The sequence below is a fragment of the Rhagoletis zephyria genome, unplaced genomic scaffold (assembly GCF_001687245.7).
Source record: "Rhagoletis zephyria isolate East Lansing unplaced genomic scaffold, Rhagoletis_zephyria_1.1 Rzeph_scaffold_04050, whole genome shotgun sequence".
Lineage (NCBI taxonomy): Eukaryota > Metazoa > Arthropoda > Insecta > Diptera > Tephritidae > Rhagoletis > Rhagoletis zephyria.
The window spans coordinates 1-21,120 of NW_016161133.1; the positions used below are offsets into that span (position 1 = coordinate 1).

A 21,120-nucleotide genomic window follows, 5' to 3' on the forward strand; every position below is an offset into this window, starting at 1 on the left:
CTCTTAAAAATTTCGTTAAGATTTTCGGAACTTCGATTGCTGGGTTAGTGCATCTTAATCAATCAAAAAGTGATTTTTGGATCTTTAGTTAGTTACGGCATTTTGTATTTCAATGACGATATATTATATATATTATTATTATTTATATATTAAAATAACGATATGGCTGTTATATCGATTATTATTTAATGCATTGGTTTCACTCGATATTGTTATTCTATCGGGTCTTTAATCTAATTTGAACTACATAATTTGTATTATGTAAATATTTGTATTCGTATTTACATTAACGTTTTCCAAAAAAAAATTAATAATTTAACATAGAAAAACTAACCTTTGATTTGGCTTCCTTCATCAAGTTCTCTACGTCAACGCGCACAGATTTTTCGGCCATAGCGATCACATCGTAATGATGCTCACTACCTTTATGATCGGCAATCAAACAATCATTGCAAACGGGTATTTGGCAATTGAAGCAATAATATTTCAGATTTTCAGCTGTATGAACATTACAGAAAAGCGGCTTATGGATGGTCAATGGCTTGTCAGCTGTAGACTTCTGCAAGTCCTCAAGCTTGACAACTTCGTGATTCTCAAAGCAGCGCATATACTTATGAGCATTATCACAGCCGCCGCACAAGAAATTAGCGCAATCACTGCAGCGTGAAATAGCTTTCTCCTTACTCTTGCATGAAGTGCACGACAACTGCTCCGATTCGATGGTGGAAAGATCGAGAATGTTGGTTAAGATATAATCGCAGGTCAACGATTCGATGCCCTTCGAGCCGACCTAAACGCAAGGAAAGCACATTTATAAACACAACAGTACAAAAAAAAAAACAGTATGATGATGTTCAACACTTGCTAAAAAAATAGAAATAGGAAATGAAAATTCGGCGCCATAAGAACCAGGGAAGTGGTGTTCAGTGGTATATAAGGCGTTAAACCTATCTTATACCACTTAACATTTGTACTTTCCACTTCATTCTTACGACACTTTGCGCTGTCTTCTCTATTTATTAGAAGGAAACTCATGCCTAGAAAAATAAATATATTTTTAGGCGCATTTTTTCTTCCAAGAAATAAAAAAACAAATAAAACTGAGAAATTTTGAATTATTATCAAATATTACGCAAGAAATTTTAATAAATTCACACATTCCAAACCAAAACTCACCATAGTTACTTGTTTGCAAGTGGGACACTCGATAACAGGCTTCAATGGCATTAACTCTCCTGCAGTCGAAGTAGTTGACGAAGCCGATGATGAATTGCCGTTAGAATCGTCTGTGATCAGTTTTACTAAACACGATTCGCAAAAGACATGGAGGCATGAGAGCACACGAGGAGTTACTAAGCGCGAGCTGCAAGTAAAACAACAAAAATTATGAGGCCCAAAATCACAGTTTAATATAATAAATTCATTTCTGCTTACCTGCATATCTTGCAATTCTTGTCCATGCCATCAGCGCCCAACGAACCACATGAATCCTCAAGCGAGCCCGATTCCAAATCGCTACCCTTATTTTCGAACACCTCACTAAACATATTGCCTGCAAGCGAAGACGAACGCGATGACACACTCTTATGCTCGCAAGTAGTTGCACCTCCGTTGCCGTTGAACTCACGAGACGACAACGTTGAATTGCCACTTCCAAGCGGCTCAGTGTCCATGTCAATGGTCAGTGAACTTACAAGCTTCTCAACGATGGAATTAACAGCAATACCGGTCGCCGTAGCGCTGGAGGCGCCTGCAGAGTTGTTACCGCCGCTTAAAATGTTACCGGTGATGGCTGCGGAGGCGGGAGCAGCCGAGGGCAGCAGTTGATTTTCAGCACAGGTGCTTTTGCCGAAATCCGACTCCAACGTTGACACCAGCGAGATATCAGCAATTGAGGCGGCGGCGGTGGCAACAGCACTACCGGCGGAAGAATCGGATGTAGTCGAAGTGATATCAGCAGAGGTATTGGTGGTAGCCGGATCAAAGGTGGAAATGGCGGTGATGGTAGAGATTGGTTGTTCCTCGAGGGATGCCATAAGTGGCGTTTACGTTTCAGTTTTTTTTTTCAAAAGATGAAAATCGGACAATTAGCGTTGCTGCGTAGGCAAAATGTTCACGCGCTGATCGTTGACAAATTGAGTGGATTTAAGCGCAGTACTGTACTGTTTGCGTGCAGAGCGTGCGTGTATTTAAGCGCAAGAGTTCAAAATTGCACAAGTTTCCGTGAAGTGTGTGAATCTTAATATATGTATATATTTTTTATTTATTCACTATGTTTGTAAGTATTTTTTTTTTTACTATACAGCGGCAAAAACGGAAGTTGGAGTTTCGGTGATTGGTTTTAGGTAATTGCGGCAAATGCCGTATTCTTTTAAATAGATATATATTTAGGATATTTTTAATTTTTAGATAAATTTTGTGGTTTTCCCCTTATTCAAGTTGAAGTTTGATTAGTGTTGTTCAGAGATTTTGATATCCTTGTTTGTTGTTGTTGATTTTGTGAGTGACTTTTCCTTTTATTTTTTTTGAATACCTTTGTGTTTTAAGGGCTTGGCTTTGGTTTTTTGTTATTTTAATTTTAAAATAATACAAATATGGCGCTCGTATCTTTTCAAGTTATGAGAATATATGTTTGTAAATGACCAGGTCGACACGATTTCATAAACTAAAACGATGAATATATATACATATATATATATATATTTATGTGTATGTATATATTTATATAAGTAGTAAAAGCGATAACAAGAATAATGCGCGAAAAGTTTCGGATACGTGGGAACAATGTTGCTTCTAAACGGCTTTCGATAAAGAATATGCAAAATAACGCTGGAAAAATATTTGTCGTATATGTATGTATATATCGTCAATTAGTAAAATGGCTTGTTTTGCGAGTAAAGTCTTAATAGAATAGAAGATTTATGTATGCACGCCAGCTGATACGTCGAATTCTGATGTCGTCGTCCGCTAATATTCAATAGTCTCCTCCAAAAGCATACGAATATTTAGTGGATTCTTTTATTTGATTATTTTTAGGGTTTCAGCTCAGCGATTGGCAATGTTCATATTCATTTGTATTTGTTTTTTTTTTTTTTGTTTTTGGTATTATTATTTTCGCTTTAAAATGGCGCCTTTTCAGACTTCTTTGCAGCCACTGCTGGCACTATATATTTCCGCACGAAAATCCAAAAGCGGATTTAAGCACAAATTGAAGCCTCTTATGGGCGTCGTTGAGATTGAGATTTTTTTCAGTACGCAGCGCGTGTTTGACCTCACACTTGGGCTAGTTAATCTCGTTCTTTCCGCCTTTTCGCGTTTTTTTTGTTTAATTTTTTACTTGTTTTTTTTATTTTATTTACCAACAAAAAGTTGGTATTTGCACAAAGTTCGTTTTTGTTGTTTTTTAGTTTGAACTTATTTGTGTTTTGTTATACATATATATGATTTAAAATAAAATATTGTAATGTATATTATTAAGTGTATAATTAAAATATGTTTTTTTTTATTTAAAACTGGTTTAAATTTGCTTTTTGAGTGCTCCTTTCAGCGTCGCACAATAAATTCCTTCGCTCCTTCGTCTTTTGCACTTTGCTTCTCTTTTCACGTGCGATCGATCACCGCTTCCTGATTAGTATTTTTTTTCTACGTTAATAAATTATTCAATACTATTCAGTTATATGTGTATATAGAGTTGTAGAATCGTAATTATTGTTCACACATTGGTATTTTTCCAACCAACTAAATTTGTGGTGGTTGAGTTGGTTGCAGTTGCGTAATTGCAGCAGCTGGTTAGACGCTGTTGCTGTACTTCTTCCGGATTCCGCGCTCAGGGATTTCAAGCGAAAAATAGTTTTTTGGGTGGTCTGTGCATATAACCAATTTTGGATGATTGATGAATGAATTGGTCCGGTCCGCTGGTTGATATTGTGTAGTTTGAAGATATGCTCAAGACCTAAGTTGTTAAGCACACCAACGGTTGCTTTATGACTTCCAATTGCTCCTCTTACCAAACGCTTTTTGATCACTGCGTTAGCAGGAGACTACTCTTCCTTTTTCTTGTTCGAAAATCACACTGACCTGTCGTCTTTCGTCTTCTTTTTGCTACCACTTTCGTGTACGCTTTGTATAATAAATACTCAGTTTATGTAGCCGCTTCTGCTGTTGATATAGCTGGGGTCTTTAGTGAACAGTCTATTGAACACCCAATATCTGGAAAATTATTAGAAAAAATACAACTTGAGTTTTTTATTCTTTACTTGTGTTTTCATATGATTTTATTGTATCTTTTTAAATAAGAAACGAACATTTTTTCAAAATATTAATGGCCTATGGAGTTTTATATTGACTACTGCGATTTTTTTTTAATATATCGACAGCAAGTATACACGCTATAAGCTGCCTATTAAACATTGAATCCGGCATACTTGTTGGAAAATGTTCTAGTTGGCGTTTAAATGTCACTTTGACGGTCTTTCAAATGCGCCTAATATTGTGTGAGGGACGTGTAGAAAGTAATTTTATTATAGAGTGTGGATTTTCTTATTGAGTGGTTATTGCTATTTGTACCAGTATACAAACAGATCCACAGACAAAAAAAAAGAGACATTTGATTTTCCAATAAAAGGAGCACAGAAACTAAGAATATCCCTAGAAAAAATACTAACAAATAGATATGTATAATATATTAGAATTATGTGTAGTACCAATACTGCACTACAAACAAATTTGTTTAAGACTGAGAATCCTTTTTTGTTTCCTTTCATACTAATTGATGAGAGTTCCAAAATTTGAAAAGAAACANGTCCTTTTTTGTGTTTCCTTTCATACTAATTGATGAGAGTTCCAAAATTTGAAAAGAAACACTGCTTAAATACTGGAAGGAAAATGTCGCAGATATCCTCTGGACCTTAAATTATTAAAATAATGATAAATTCATCAGTGCTCTTACAAAAGTGAAAAAGAGCTCTTAATAAGAAATTTTCAGTATCATATTGTGTACATACATATTTTTGTATGTACGTATGTACAGTGTTTGCCAGTTATATTTATTTATTAACTNGAAAAATAATGATAAATTCATCAGTGTTCTTACAAAAGTAAAAAAAAGCTCTTAATAAGAAATTTTCAGTATCATATTGTGTACATACATATGTTTGTATGTACGTATGTACAGTGTTTGCCAGTTATATTTATTTATTAACTNACTGCTTAAATACTGGAAGGAAAATGTCGCAGATATCCTCTGGACCTTAAATTATTGAAAAATAATGATAAATTCATCAGTGTTCTTACAAAAGTGAAAAAGAGCTCTTAATAAGAAATTTTCAGTATCATATTGTGTACATACATATGTTTGTATGTACGTATGTACAGTGTTTGCCAGTTATATTTATTTATTAACTAGATCGCCCGCACGCGCTTCGCTGAGTGTATGAAATTTCTGCGTGCTACATTAGGTGGAATTTATTTCAATTAAACTCAACATACTTAAACTGGGAAAAACTCGAGACGTTAATTTTTTTTTTAACCACCTTCAAAATAATTTCAAACGAAAACTTTCTTAGACGACTCTGTTGTGATATTTTTTCTTACTTAAATTTAGTTTAGTAATGAAGCCCCTTAACTTTTTAAAAGTTGTCAACCTTTGTTAAAAACCTCTTTCCTCTGATACTCATATTGCGATACATTCCTATAATTCACCAAAAATTCTACATCCTCGAGGTGAACATTTATTAACACTCTTACGTTTGACACATTAACTTGAATATAATTAATTTAAATTCGACTTTTAGAACAGGTGGCAACCATCTTCGAAAAATTTTCCAAAAAAAACCTTATTAAACCCCTTTCGTCTGACACCAGTATTTTATTACATATTTTCGACTAAAACTTTCTCAAACGACTGTTGTAATATTTTTTCTTACTTAAATTTAGTTTAGTAATGAAGCCCCTTAACTTTTTAAAAGTTGTCAACCTTTGTTAAAAACCTCTTTCCTCTGATACTCATATTGCGATACATTCATATGTATTCAAATTACCTAATTCCTACAATTCACCAAAAATTCTACATCCTCAAGGTGAACATTTATTAACACTCTTACTTTTGACACTTTAACTTGAATATAATAAATTTAAATTCGACTTTTAGAACAGGTGGCAACCCTCTTCGAAATACTTTCCAAACAAAACCTTACTAAACCCCTTTCTTGTGACACCAGTATTTTGATACATATTCCTATTACCTAATTCTCTAATTCAAGTAGCATTTGATTTATTTTTCGAACAGGTGGCAACAGGTGGTAGTTTAGTTCTAAAAAATCAATGGTAAGTTTTAGCGATTTGAAACTTGCACTTTAAGTAGAACGGCCTAAAAACAGCATACCCGAAAATTTTCTAAATACTTATTCCGATTAAAAATTTGGAAATTTCGATGACAATTTTTATAAGTTTGATTAATTTTTTGGAAATTTGTGCAAGCTTGGAAACGCTTATTTATTTGGTTTCTAGCATAGATTTAATTATATTTTACATTAATATTATTACAAACAAATAAATAAACATAAGTTGTACACAACTCAGTTTGAATTTAGTTGCTAATTAGTTGAACGCAGGTGTATAAAAGGTTCATTTGAAAAAACTTATTACTGCAAACGCTATTTACCACTTAATATAGCAAGCTTACTTTAAGTTATTTTAAAAAACACCACTATACCGACCACATAAGCAAAAAATCCAAAACAAATTTTTCAATCCAAAAGTAAGTAAGTAAAAAAGGCTGCTAAGCCGTGGTCCAATTTTTTTACTCTTGCATTTGGTGCATTTAATCCACTTACATATATCGTTTTGAATACATTTATTTATTAAGAGTACAAGAAGAAATCGCAAAAAGAATCCCTTCGCGAAAACGAAGCGCACATACCCTGCAGGGAAACCCCGAACTGGTGAACCAAATTTGTAGTTCCGTACTAATCTTTATCGCCAAAAATGAACCAGTCCGATAGTAACTAGATTCCCACCAGTCCATTCTATTTCACTTTTTCTATTAGAATCTATATCTATATCTAAGGTGACGAATTTAGTTCTGGGTGGAACTATCGAAAAAGGGATGCAGCGGTGAGCTTGTTTACTTTACAAAGATACGTGTTTGGCGGATTTTTTGTTCAAATACGCTTCCATTCTGCACTTCGCAGATGCTTTTTCATAGCTTGGTACAACAAAACAAAAATTTGTATCAACATTTGAATATCTTGGGAAACTGCAAACCCAGCTACAGCCAAAGATACGTAAACCTATATTTCATTCATTACATTCAAACCAGTGTTGGCACTAATCGCTTGATTTTTTAACCAATTAGTTAATTCGATTGAATTCAATCCGATTACAATTAATCATGATTCCTTTTAATCTGATTAAACAGCTAATCGTAACCGCGATTAAAAAAATTACTTTTTAATCATTAACCTTGAATTTGATTAAGTAGGTTTGGTAATTAATTAATTTACGCTGGAATTTTCCTGTGCACACAAGGCCAGTTAATCGGGTATGGCTAAGTCGGTTTTCCTCATCAATAAACACTTTGGTGTGGGTTTTCATTAATTCCCTGCTTATGTATTGCTAATGAAAATAATAATTTCTTTTTTTATATATTATGTGGTTTATAAGCGTGAAACACAAAGGAATAACTATAACTCTTGTTTGATTTCAAACCGGACAAACTAGAGCACATTATCAGATTTTATATTTAATTGGATTAACGATTAATGATTAAAATTAATTAATCGTAATCACAACCGACGATTAACGATTAACAAAATTAATCATTAATCGTACAGGTGATTACGATTAATTAATTTTAATCGTTAATCGCGATTATGATTTTAATCGTTAATTTTTAATTCTTAATCAGATTAACATTTTGCCAACACAAATTCAAACTAATTTAATTTCAAATTGAAAACACATTTCTTTGAAAATAGTTTAAAATCGCACATACGGAAGAACCAAAAAGATTGAAAAATCATGATACTTTTTTCTTTCGTCTGTCGAGTTTAGAACTGGTTCGGAACTATAGGATAGGCGATAAATCTATTTGACCACTCCTAAGACTAGTTCGAAACTATCGAAAAAGGGATGCATCGGTGGGCAATTGACACTTCCTAGGACATCGCCATGTTAAATTCGCCAGTTATTTGCATGCAAAAGAGATTTATCGCGAACAAGTACTAGGTCTAAATGTACTAAAAGCGCACAAGTTCAGAACCAGAGATTTTCCCAACAGGGTAGCGTGTATTTACATTTGGGTATTTCCAAAATGGTGTTACGTGACGCTCGTAAGACAAATATGTCAAAAAAAAAAAAGAATCTAGAAAGTCAAAATATTAAAGACTTTTCTAGATTTACACAGCAATTAAATAGCCCCACATTCAGTAAAAAAATTACAGATGTTGGTAGTAGCAATTTAAAGATATGTATTAGTAAACTTACACGCTGGCGTGACGTTACAAAAAACAGAAATGGATTTCGGTTTCGATTGCAAAATTGCAAAACTGCGAATTGGAATATTGGAAATGTTAAGTTTTGAAATATAGAAGTATTTTCTGCTTTATTTTTAAACAGTTGAATTATCTGTCGTCACGTTATCTGGCGTTACGTTACTAAAATTTCCAGTGAACAAGTTTTGTTAATATTGTTCTTCAAAGAATTTTCAACGGGAAGAAAACATGCATTTTATGTGGACCGCACCTTTTTTTTTTTGATACCAGCGCCACCAGCGGTACCAATTTTTGCAAATCTATGTCCTACTAAAGATGCCAAATGTGAATCAAATCAGAGCATAAATACGGTTTTTCAAAATATCTCGACCCTGGCGCCACCTAACAAGACCATTTTTGGCAAAAGCGCAGCCAAATCCCCCTATAAATAAGTTAGATATAGGACTTTTAATTTTTTTTACGCGGTAGACTTTTCGCTGGAAAAACTCATATGTAAGTACATACATACATATGTATGTATGTAGGTATGCATGTACATTCATATGAACAAGTGTATCGGGGAGGAATCATCCAAATACAATTAAAATTTAGTCTGCACTCGAAACCTCAATTAAAAATATTAAACGCATGAAACTAAAGCATGTTTAATGTAAATTTGAGAGTTTGCACGCAACCAAAAACATGCAAAGAATTCAAAGAGTGGGGCGCCATGTCTATATTTTTACAGGCATGCATACATATGTACATATGTTCATATGTGCACCAGTGGTCTGCACAATTATGTTAGTATATCGTACGAGTACCGTATTAACTATATGCTAAGACAGAAGGCAACGTTGATCTGGATTAACGGCGCTTTTGATCTGATCAAAATTGCGCCTTTACAGACGGCAGTAATGCGGAAATTGTGCAGTAAAAATTTGTATTTTGATTTTGATTTGCGAATGATGAGCAACTGATTGTCGAAAGTTTATTCCTCGAACGCTTGATGTAGGCAGAGTCGTCCAAATTTTCGCGTAGAACGTGATACTCTTTCATAAAAAGTAGCACTGCCGCATTAATTGCAGCTCGAAAGCACCCATGACGATGTCACGGTTGTGAAAATTCGGCGAGGCCAGATTTACTGTTAAATAGCGTGTACTAGCATATTTGTGCAGCTCTCTAGTATGTATGTACATACAGTTGAACACCATCAAATTTTGTATGGTCTATAATTTACCATTTGCCATTGCGATCCCTCACCATAATGCAATTAAATACTGTTTATTTATTTGATTAAAAATGCAAGATGTTAAATAAATTCTGCCTTTGCAAAGTCAGGAGTAGATACAACAAAAAAAAACGAAAGAAATTGAGATGCATATCTACAGTGTTGGACATATCATTTTTGGACCAAATTCAAAATGATATTGCTTGCCACGCATGTTTATTTATTAATTTTTAAGATTTTAAATTAAAATACAGTTCATTCCTTAAAAACACCAGTTTTTCTTTGAAAAATATCAGCTATAAAAAATTTATCAAGTCTAAAAGAGCAATTCTAATATTTCGTCAGCTGTGTTTTTGGAAGCATATATGTAATTAATACTTCTAATTGCCGGTAACCTATCTGCGGAGTGTGTTTGGATTCAGCAGTCAAAGGGAGATGGTTTTGAGCCAAGGGTACGTTTTGCAGGTTTTTAATGCATTAGTGTATCTGTGAATATATGTGACACCACAACACATGCAGGCGAGTTTGGCTTATCCTCAGTCAGGCGGGGATCCACGGGGCAGGTACTAGGGGAAAGTTCCCCCCTCAAAAAAGTTTCGTAATACGTGAAAAAATTTAACCATTTCTTTGATTTTTCATAGGACCACTCCACCGAAAATTTGCATAAATATTAACATTCCGTTAACTTTTAAAAATGTCATCGTTTCCACCGCCTACATATATTGTACGTGATGTCAAAGCTCGTTGTTTTCTATTGTTTATCATAACCGCGTAACTGACATTTGCTGGCTCTTGGCTCAATCCTCATCCATTCGTCCTGAAATATACTAGCCAGAAATGCGATTGCTTTATGAAAAAGAGAACCATTTTAAAATACGAGTGTTTTTACCCTCTAGAAAATAATTTATGCAACTTTGCATACGCGGTTTTGCATTTTGTTGATACGCGGCTTTGTACTTTAAACGTCGATATATGTATGTTTGGAAGACAAATTTGCCTCCACTTCATTTGTAGTTGTTGACTTATTGCCTACCTTCTTTTTCTTATTTTGTATTGATAATCTAAATGTTCATTCTAGTTTTTTCTCCTATGGAAGCCTATGGATTCTTTCCCCTTACTCTTTGTGTTATTCATTTACTAAATTTTGTATGCTGACGATTTGAAACCTATTTCTGTGAATAAAAATTCGGATGATGCACTTAGACTTTAGTCAGAGATTAACAATCGTCTCAGCTCTCGCCTGTCATTAAATACTAAAAATGCTTTCAAGTTACTTTTTCTAAAGGTCACAATATTGTTTCATCGACACACATATACCATCTCTCAAACACAACTTCAAAAAGTTGAGGAAATCAAAGATCTTGTTGTTATTTTTAACCCTAATTTTTCCTTTAATAGTCATATAAGACACATCATTTTGTCAAGTGTCAGTGTTCAATGTTCTCTGACCCATACACATTATTTTATTTGGAGACCATACCATACAAAATTAATAGGGTAGAAAGGGTTCTAAAAGTTTTTCTTAAGCTCGGAACACTTTGACGACAGCAGCGACAAGCAGCATCTGTTAAATTTTAAATACACACGTTCTTACGGACACAATTATTTTGACGACAGCACGACATCTTGGCTGCAGGACTGCAATTGTCGACGTCGCCAAATTAAATCTATTTCTAATTTTGCCGGCGACAATGAGTAGATGTAGTGCTGCAAAATTAAATTGTCGCAAAATTAATCACATATTCTTGATTGTTCATGTTTTTCTTATTTACTTAAATAAAAATACACAATTTGTGAAATAAATATACCAAAATGTCAAACTTTAAAATCAGCTGTTTGCTATGTCGCTGAGGTCTTCAAAATGTTTAAGAAGCTGGCTTCAAGGCGACATTTGTCGACAAAATGATGTCGCTGTCGTTACGTCGTGAAGTTGCAGTCGTCAAAGTGTTCCGAGCTTTAAATGTGCCTTATGAAAGCTAAACTTCGCTGAGTCTATTAGGACGTATACTTCCCGTTTGCTCTTAACAGACCTTAAATTTCTGGAAGCTAGTAGATCTTTGCTCCCTCTAACTTTTGTATTTAATTTAATAAGTGGTGCTATCGATTGCCTGCTCTTCTTGAGGAGGTTTACTTCAATGTTCCACGAAGGAATCTTCGCAATCTCTGCTGATGATTTTGCTAATTTTTTGTATTGGAAAAAATACCGAAGAGCGTTGGTAAAAAATTCTCAAAATTCAACGGTAAATTATAGCCACTTAAAACCTGCACTTTATTATACTGAAATTGAGTGTGCTACAAAACTGCAAAAAATCTAAAACATTTTGTTTAAAAGTTGAAAATTTTGGTGAAAATTTGTCGAATTTTCATAAACTATGTAAAAACTTTGAATCACTAGTTAAATATGCCATTTGATACAGAATGAATTATATTTCTATTAAAAATTACGGTCTACGTAGCCGGAACAACCCAGACTTTTGTATATCTGGCAAAGGACTGTCACTACAGCAGCACTTCTAAGCTGCTCCATACAGAGATGCAGTAGCAACTCGAAAGCATAAAATCATGTCTGTTTTCTTCAATATTTTTTCAGCAAAAAATTTTCTTTTTTTTCTTTTTAAAAAATCAACTTTCGCGAAAGTTTCAGCATTCACTACTTGTAGTTGTTCACTAGTCGAAAACTTTGGTGCGCTTAAAAAAAAGGAACGTCTAAAGAAAATCAACACGTTCTCTTTTATCTTCAAACCAATGAAGAAACTAAGCATTTTCGTAAAACAATAAATAAAATAAGTTTAAAATGCTTTCTTCCTCTTTCATGTTGCTTCGTCTACTCATAAAGAGCGCTTACCAGGTAAATAGTATGTATGTATGTGTTCTAAGTTAAACACGTGCATACTATTTACAGATTAAATAGGAGCACCTATCCGGAGAGCAACGTTCTAGAAAGAAAGCAATGCAAAAGTAAAACCTAAATAGATTTTATGTTGAGTACAAAGAGTAAACTAATCAATGTACAAAAGGAAAGCGAATACCTATAGAAAGGGAGAAAAACTAGTTAAAAACAAATTGAGGAAGCTAGCAATTCTCCTACAGATCAAGCAACGTAAGCCCCACTCCCAATAAACTAGTACATACATACATACATACATATGTAAATTTAATAAAGCAAGCGCAAAATGTAAACCAAAATGGGGGAAACACTCGGTTACTAACTCACAAACTAACAGCGGAACTAATAATTATAGAAAAAATCAGTCGAACCAGCAGTCACAGCTGCACCATAGGTAGCGTAGTCCAACTACTGCGACAAGCAAAACAACAAACAACAAACCTCGTATAAATTGTGGATACAACATCCAACCCCGTACATGGGATGTGCTGCGCGAGAGCCGAGAAGAAAGATAACAAATAACACAACAGAGTTGCTAAAATCGCTCTGCAAATTTTTGAACAAAAAGCATACCGAGGTTTTATAAAGAGCGAAATACACCACACAAGCGAAATACACCACACAAAAATGTAATCTTACCCTTCGACGTCGGCCATTGTTTACTTCGAAATGTCATCAAAGTATCAATTAGCTTAGCGATGCGCAACTTGCTTTCTGTATACGCATCGATAACTTTTACGATACATTTTGGGACATGACACATCGTCAAAAATTACATATTTGCATTTAGGAATGCGTGACTTTGTATAGTTGCTTTGCAACTGACGTTTTGGAACTCAGCCTATATTTAGTAGTTTAAAAAGGTGTAGGACTGACTTGAGGACCAGATTGAGCACTGATATAGTGCAGCAATATTATATACAAACCAAAGCATAAAAAATAACGGTGATACTTTGTTTTAACCGCAAGAACAAATGTACTAATTGAATTGGAGAAATTAATTAATTTTTATACTAAGTACCTGTAAATAGTATGCAGTACACAACACTCATATCTGTAATAAGAAAATTTTGAGTAATTTGTTTAGATTTTGAGGACTTTTCATTTGTTTTTGAGGAATTTGATAATTTTTTTTGTGGCAACACTGATATGTGTACATAAATGTAGTTGGCCAGCTATTTTATGTACATACATACATACATAATACATTTTATACATATATATCGTTAGTATGGTAAGGAAAGGGCGTAACTCACATCGTCGCTGAAATACAAAAAGACGTAACTAACTAAACTGAATATCACCTTTTGATTGATTATGATGCATTTCATCGAATTATAAGTACCCACATCGTTTTATGCAATACAAAATTTGAGTTAGTTGTTGCTTTTTTGCATTTCAGCGACGATGTGAGATCCGCCTTTTCGATACTATACTAACGATATATATGTCTATACAAGTACATATGTATGTACATACGTATATAATATGTAAGTACATAAGTAGACCAAACGCTTTGACGCAGCGTGCTATTGATGGAGGTGTTGCGTACAACAATAGAAAATTAGAGCACCAAAGGTAACCTCACCGGGAGACAGAGGCAGATGTAACTGATCATACCTCTAAAGTCGTCTCTATTCTACCCTACTTATTGTACCTAATACATACAGTGACGAACAAAATATTGGCACAGAGAATTTTTCGCAATGTATGCAATGTTTTTTACTCTAATTTCTTTTCGCTAATTTTTTATAAAAATACACAAGCCAAGGAGAAATACATAAAAATTTTACAGCGGCATACATATGTTAAAGCTGTTTTTGATAGACTTTTTTATGTTGATTACGAATCCGTAAGTATAAAGTTTTCATCAGCTCCAGATTTTGCGAAAAACCTGGTCAAGGTCAAAGTGTCAAAAAATCGCGTTTTTGCAATATTTTAGAAGCTCTAGCAAACAAAAGGTGATAGAACCTCTTGCTTAGGCTTAAAATAAAGCTGAAACTCTCGACTACTAACCCTAAAAAAACCATTTCTGCACCTTGACTTTATAGTCACTTATAGCCATTTGTCGAACAGCAAAAATTCACTTTCGCGAAATTTGAGTACCTACAACAATTAAAAAAAGGTGATAGAACCTTCCACTTAGGCTTAAATTAAGACTTGAACCTTCGACTACAATCCCTTACAATACCATTCCTGCACCTTGACCCTAAGGTCACTTATAGTCATTTATTGTACATCGAAAACTGAATTTAAGCCTTAGCGAAAGGTCTTATCACTTTTTCTTTCTTTGCTAGAGCTTTTCAAATATTGCAAAAAACGCGATTTTTTTACACAAAAAAAAACATTAAAATAAAATCTCTGTATTCCAAAATTCAGGAAAGTTCCATAAATTTGCCTAGTAATTTTTGCAACTTTCTAATGACATTTTTTAGAAAAATTTCAAGCCCATTAAATTTTACTTAACAAAATTCAAATTTGAAGGTGCTAAAAAATCGCATTGATTTTTAACAATTTTTTTACGCACTTTTTTGTATGCAAGAAAATCGATAATAACATCATCGGCAAAAAATATCGAAAATTAACCTTTAACCTTGCACTTTATTAAGCTAGAATTTAGTGGGCTATAAAACATACATACATATAAAACATGACAGTAATTTAAGTGAAAAATGATTTTTTAATTGAATTTAAAATACGTACACACAAACTGTCAGAAAAGTAATTTTTCACTTAAATTGCTTTCGTGAAACCGGCAGTTTGAATTCTTAATAAAAAGTTAGTTGTAAAAATTTGTACAATTTTTCCAATTTTTCTACAAAATTTGTAATTTTGACTTATGTGGTTTATGTTAGATAATGAGATGTAATTTAAAAAAAAAAAAAAGATAATCAAACAAACAAAAGAAAAATAACCAAAACTGGTTAAAATGTCGTAACCCTATTATTTTCCACATGACTGTATAGGTACATATGTAAGTACCTAGTACATACATATGTCCGCTTATTTGCGTTTAGCTAAGTTATTGGAATGACATATACCTCATAAGCAACAAAACGAATTTTATTTGTGGAAGGGGAGACACATAAACAGTCTATAACCACACATGTCACGCTAGACAAATACTTGATGGCGCTGGCAAAGTCAAGGTCAAGGTCAACGTATGTACAATGGTAACCGAATTAATAGGCGTGGCCATACCAAAAATAGATATTGATCTATCCTCCGATTTGTTGGGTGGCCTTGATGTTGTCAAACAAACCTACAGTGTTACGCCGACTCCGAACGGCGATTGTATTTTTATGAGAAGCTGTTTTTCATGGCAGAAATACACTCGCTGTTAAGAAAAAACCTTTTTTCTAAAAATTTTTTCTGCGATGTTGCTGTGACCAGGGTTTAAACCAAGGCCCTGCGGAGTTGAAGCGCGCACTGCTTACCACTATAACACTATAACGCAGAGGCCGCCGTTCTAAATACGAACCAAATCGGACTTTAAGTACGGGATTGCATTGTGGTGAGCGTGAAGGATTAGATTCATGCATATGACATTCTTCGTACCAGAATAGGCATGTATCCTACGAATGCCATTCACACGAATATAATCTTTAACGCTCGATTGTTATGACAGTGCGATTCGGATAAAATCCATGCGGATGGATTGAATATCCTAATAGGCATGATTATTTCTTTTTCATAGCTACAAAACTTTGTGAAAAAAATTTTCACAGTGAAAACTTTGTGGCAAATTAATTTATTTCTATTTGAAAACAGAATCGTATTTTATGTGAAATGATGAAAAATGTTTTAACTTTGCGCTTTGAGCGACATCTATAGTATCGGTCATATCTATAGCACGCCATTTCAAAGTGATATTGTGTGCCACTTATGTTTATTTATTTATTTTTAAGAATTTTCAATTAAAATACAGTTCTTTATCTAACAAAACCCATATAAACCTAAGTTTAAAAACTTATAGAAAACTACAAAAAAGTGCAACAAATTTTCACCTAAATTTCAAACTTTTTTCTCGGAAGTGTTTGAATTTTTCTGAATACACAGTTTTATAGCCCAATCAATTTTAGTCTGATAATGTGCAAGTTTCAAGTGGCTAAAAGTTACCGCTGATTTTTTAGAATTTTTTTCGCCAAGGATGTTGCGGTTTTCTTCCATATACAAACAAATTGAGTTTATTCATTATATGGAAGCCAATGCGACAAAAAAAAATTCTAAAAAATTAACGGTAACTCGTAGCCACTTGAAATTTGCACATTATCAGACTAAAATTGCAGGGGATAAAAAACTGTGTCCTCAAAAAAATTCTATCACTAACGAGAAAAAAGTTTGAAATTTAGGTGAAAATTTGTTACACTTTTTTGTAGTTTTCTACAAATTGTTGAACTTGGGTATATATGGGGTTTGTCCGANAACAAATTTTCACAGTGAAAACTTTGTGGCAAATTAATTTATTTCTATTTGAAAACAGAATCGTATTTAATGTGAAATGATGAAAAATGTTTTAACTTTGCGCTTTGAGCGACATCTACGTCGCCTGGGTAAAGATTGTCTTAAGCGCAATTTTTACGATTTTTAGGTTTAGATGCAGTTATATATTTTGAAATGAGGTCTTTCGATTGGTGTTTTCAGTTTTTAGATATCTCAGTTAGTTTCCGAGATATTCGGCTACAATTTTTTCGATAATTTATTAAAAATTTAGTTGGTGATGCAGTCATATTAAACTCCATTTTTGGATATCTCCTTTAGTTTTCCAGATATTGAGTAAAAAGTGTCGCTAATTTAGTAGAAATTTTGATCACATTTTGTCGTATTTCATACAAAGTGGCTGCCAAATTGTGGACAAATGACACTTACAACAAAAGTTTACTAAAGGAAATCCTTCATAAACTCAAAACTAATTAACAATAAACATTAAAAATTAAATAATTTAAGAATTTTGTGAACTAGTAACATTTTCAGAGACTTTGAAGAAAATCTGCCGATATGAACATACGACAATCTTTTACTCAGGCGACTATATATATATAAAGAGCATTAAAATTCCGACATAAAATTTTTTTTTTTTTTACCACCCTAATGTAAAGACAAAGGACTGCCACTCCAGCAGATTTCCAAAAGTAATCTACCCAATGGAATGATCAAAATGCAAGAAGACCTTCATTGTTTATATAAATGGTTGTGCGTTAACATACTCCAATTGAATGTGAACATGACAAAGTTTATGGTTATATCTAGAGCAGCTAACGTTAGCTCCGATAACTACAGCTTAAAAATTAAAGATAAAGTAATTGAGAAAGTAAAAATAATTAAATATCTAGGTATAGATCTGGTCTACAGATCCATAGCTGTACCACATTTCATATACTGTCCAACAATCTTTTTTATAGCAAACGACACACATATCGATAAGTTTCAAAAATGAAAAATAGGGCTATGCGATTTATCTTGAACAAGCGGTACGAACACCCATACGGGAAATGATCGCATTTTTAAACTGGTTGAGCGTGAAATAGCAAATTTTTATCACGCTATGAAATTAGTGTTTAACGCAAAGCAAGGTAGACTCCCAGATTACCTGAGCGATATCTTATGATATAATAGTGAAACTCACTTCATATTTACTCAGGGAAAATAGATGCTTCAGGCCGCCGCGGTAGAAAACGGAAATAGATAAGAATATCTTTTATAAAGGATTAAAACGTTAAAATGAACTTCCAGCATTGGAATTCTGACAATCGCTTCGATAAATTTCCACCGCTAAAATTCTCTAAATGAAAATCAGTGGGGCCTAAAAGTATGTAACATGGAAAAGTAACAGATGCAATGCGTAATCCAGCAAATCTGGCAGTATGAAGGGCATGTAACTAGATGTTGCATATTGTTAGGCGCGTCCGCCATTCCTTTGGAGATTGTTAGCGAGAGCAAATGGTGAAATCCGGCTGCAGCTCAAATAAAAAATTGTGATAAAGTTGCTGCTTGATCACTGCAGAATATTGGCTATTAGATAGAAAGATCCGAGTGACTCTGGATTTCGTCCATTCAGATCGCCCATAATGTATGAAATAGAAAGGTCGGCATGAAACTTGTCCTTACTTCCGATCCGGCTTGGAAACTCGTCCTATCCAACCGCCCAGTTGTGGCGGCTCTGGTAATTGCACTCTAGACTGCATGTCCTACACGTGATATATTTACGATACTGTTTGGAATCCCGTACATTCCAACAGCATCGAGAATATACTATCTTAGTTAATTACACATAAACTATTTTATAGCTTAGAGGAAAATTGTGTCAGGTATATTTATATTAAGCTCTAATTTTACTTTTATTATATATTAAATTTGCAATACATATTACAAATGTATATACGTGAACATATATAGGTCAAATGAGTGTAATAAATAAATAAATAAAAACAAATAGTTTTATAACTTGATACACATGTAGCCAATAGAATATAAATAGCCAATGGAGACCGCTAGTTGCTGGCAATTTGGTAGTCATCTGCACGAGAACTTCGCGGCGACATTATTGATATTTTAATATTCAATAAGCAAAAATTGAGATGTTTTCTAATAAAATATTTATTATTTTGTACATACTTGAATGTAACATACCATACTTTCTAAATTTTTTAAGCAATTAAATCCGACATAATTACATTTTAGATGCCATCCTACAAATGCTTATATCAAGATATAAAAAGCCCACACAAATATTGCAACATATACGTATAAGTAACTTATATCTAGCAACCAAAACGACAGCTGGGCAGCAATAAATTTTATCCTGCGGAGACGGCCAGTTATGTAGCTACAACAACATTGCATAAACAGCGTATTATTTAATTTCTATAAGCATCAAATAATTTATTTTTTAAATGATTAATATTTGAATTTTGACTATGCATTTGAATTAAATCCACGCGTGGCACATGCATATATGCATGCTTGTAAAAAAAAAAAATACGCACATGTTAGATAACCTTTACAGTCAATTAAAACACAATTGTGGAAACAAACCCTATTCAATTATGTACATACAAATTATAAAAAGTAGTTTTACGCTTTGTTTAATTTATTCGCGCGTCAATCGTTCAAACAACTAGGATTTAGCCCATAAAACGTGTTCATTCCTCAAATTGCGAATACTAGCGATCCTGTAACCTCCAACGTGTATTCTACAGTGTGCGTTGGTAACACCGGGCACTGCAGAGTTGTTTGTAGATTCGCATTCGTACCTTTGAAATTTCCTATCTGCATGGATTGCTGTACGGTATGCCGAAAGGTTGTGTGATTGTTCACGGCACATCTGTTGTGCCGTCCTTTTACAATCGCTTTCTTATTGGTTCTACCAATTTTTCGGTGCATAATTATCAATTATTCATGTACATCGTTTTCTTAATTGACTTTTTGTTCAATTTATGAAAAATTCACTAATAAATTTTCATAACCAAAAAACGCATTTTTCCGAATTGTGGTCTCAACAGACCACAAATAATTCAATCCAAGGTGTATTTTACTTATATACGGCTAACACCACCATGTTAAATACGCCTTGAATTCAATCAAATGTTGAATGCAGTTCAAGCCAGTTACGAATGGGGTAAACTTAAAAGGTGGAAATTTTTTCAGGCACTGCATCCGTACAATGCAGATCACGTCGACGTCCTGTCTGTTGTAGCGCAAATTGTTGACCCTGGATAAACGAATCAGTGCAAGGAACACTCGGTAACTCGCCAATACTCAATGTCTAACGAGTGTTTTATACACGAACTCGTGCTCCGGAAGGCCCTGTGGCCTGTTACCACAGCAAGCTAACCCACCACCACCCAACGAGTACTACTACGGCACGCGTACAAATACATGCAAGAAAAACCCTCGTGCCCCTTTAAACAGCTAACCATTCCATAGAATTCGATAAGTGTCCTTGAAAGTCATTTTCTTCTTTTTTGTCATCAATAAATGTCCTTCAATGCGAAATTCTTAATATTTAATGAGATTTAATAAATTTTCAAACACGTAATGCAAATTTTTTAAGAATTATTACGTTTTCCACGCTATTTCTAGATTTTTTCGCGACGACCCCCTTAACCCACCCGCATGAAAAAAGAACTTTTCGTTTCTATGCCCTGAGATTTTTCACGGGCTCTTTTCCACAGCGAATTGGCACGTTTTAATCAAATTTACCAATAAACTTTCAATCACTATAGCTTCGGAACATATTTTACTCCATAAATATGAATTTTTTATTAACTTTAAACACTCACCTTTGCCATCACAAGATTTTTTCACTATTAATGGAATGGCGCAGGCTGCAAAGTAAAACTGTGTGCAGTGTGAAAAAATTTCACAAGCATTTTGCGCCGGTTCAGTAGTGGGCATTAATATTTGTCATTGGGCATTATTGATTGGCAGCTGTCAGAATTTGACGTTGCCATATAACAATGCAATCCACGAGGCCAGTGAGTTGATGACCATTGTAATGAGATATATTCGAAAAATGATCAATTAAACCA

The 21,120-nt window shown here is 33.8% G+C and overlaps 1 protein-coding gene and 1 long non-coding RNA gene across 2 annotated transcripts; both read right to left on the reverse strand.

The window, feature by feature from the left end:
* Nucleotides 1-152: 152 nt before the first annotated feature.
* LOC108370173 (tripartite motif-containing protein 45-like) lies at nucleotides 153-3,383 on the reverse strand. The gene is made up of 3 exons (XM_017625443.1): nucleotides 1,435-3,383; nucleotides 1,177-1,363; nucleotides 153-790 (listed from the first exon to the last, which is right to left on the reverse strand). Exons 1-3 carry the CDS (start codon nucleotides 2,034-2,036, stop codon nucleotides 308-310), a joined length of 1,272 nt encoding a protein of 423 aa, XP_017480932.1. The 5' UTR covers nucleotides 2,037-3,383; the 3' UTR covers nucleotides 153-307.
* Nucleotides 3,384-3,495: 112 nt separating this feature from the next.
* LOC108370172 (uncharacterized) lies at nucleotides 3,496-20,964 on the reverse strand. The gene is made up of 2 exons (XR_001848604.1): nucleotides 20,872-20,964; nucleotides 3,496-4,209 (listed from the first exon to the last, which is right to left on the reverse strand). It is a non-coding gene; the product is annotated as an uncharacterized LOC108370172 (long non-coding RNA).
* Between the last annotated feature and the right edge of the window lie 156 nt (nucleotides 20,965-21,120).

Excerpts from the sequence above, each read along its gene's own strand:
- LOC108370173 (XM_017625443.1), bottom strand. The coding sequence starts at position 2,036 with ATGGCATCCCTCGAGGAACAACCAATCTCTACCATCACCGCCATTTCC. Across the intron at positions 1,364-1,434 it reads AAGAATTGCAAGATATGCAG|CTCGCGCTTAGTAACTCCTC; the intron begins GTAAGCAGAAAT and ends TTTTACTTGCAG. Across the intron at positions 791-1,176 it reads CTTGCAAACAAGTAACTATG|GTCGGCTCGAAGGGCATCGA; the intron begins GTGAGTTTTGGT and ends CCTTGCGTTTAG.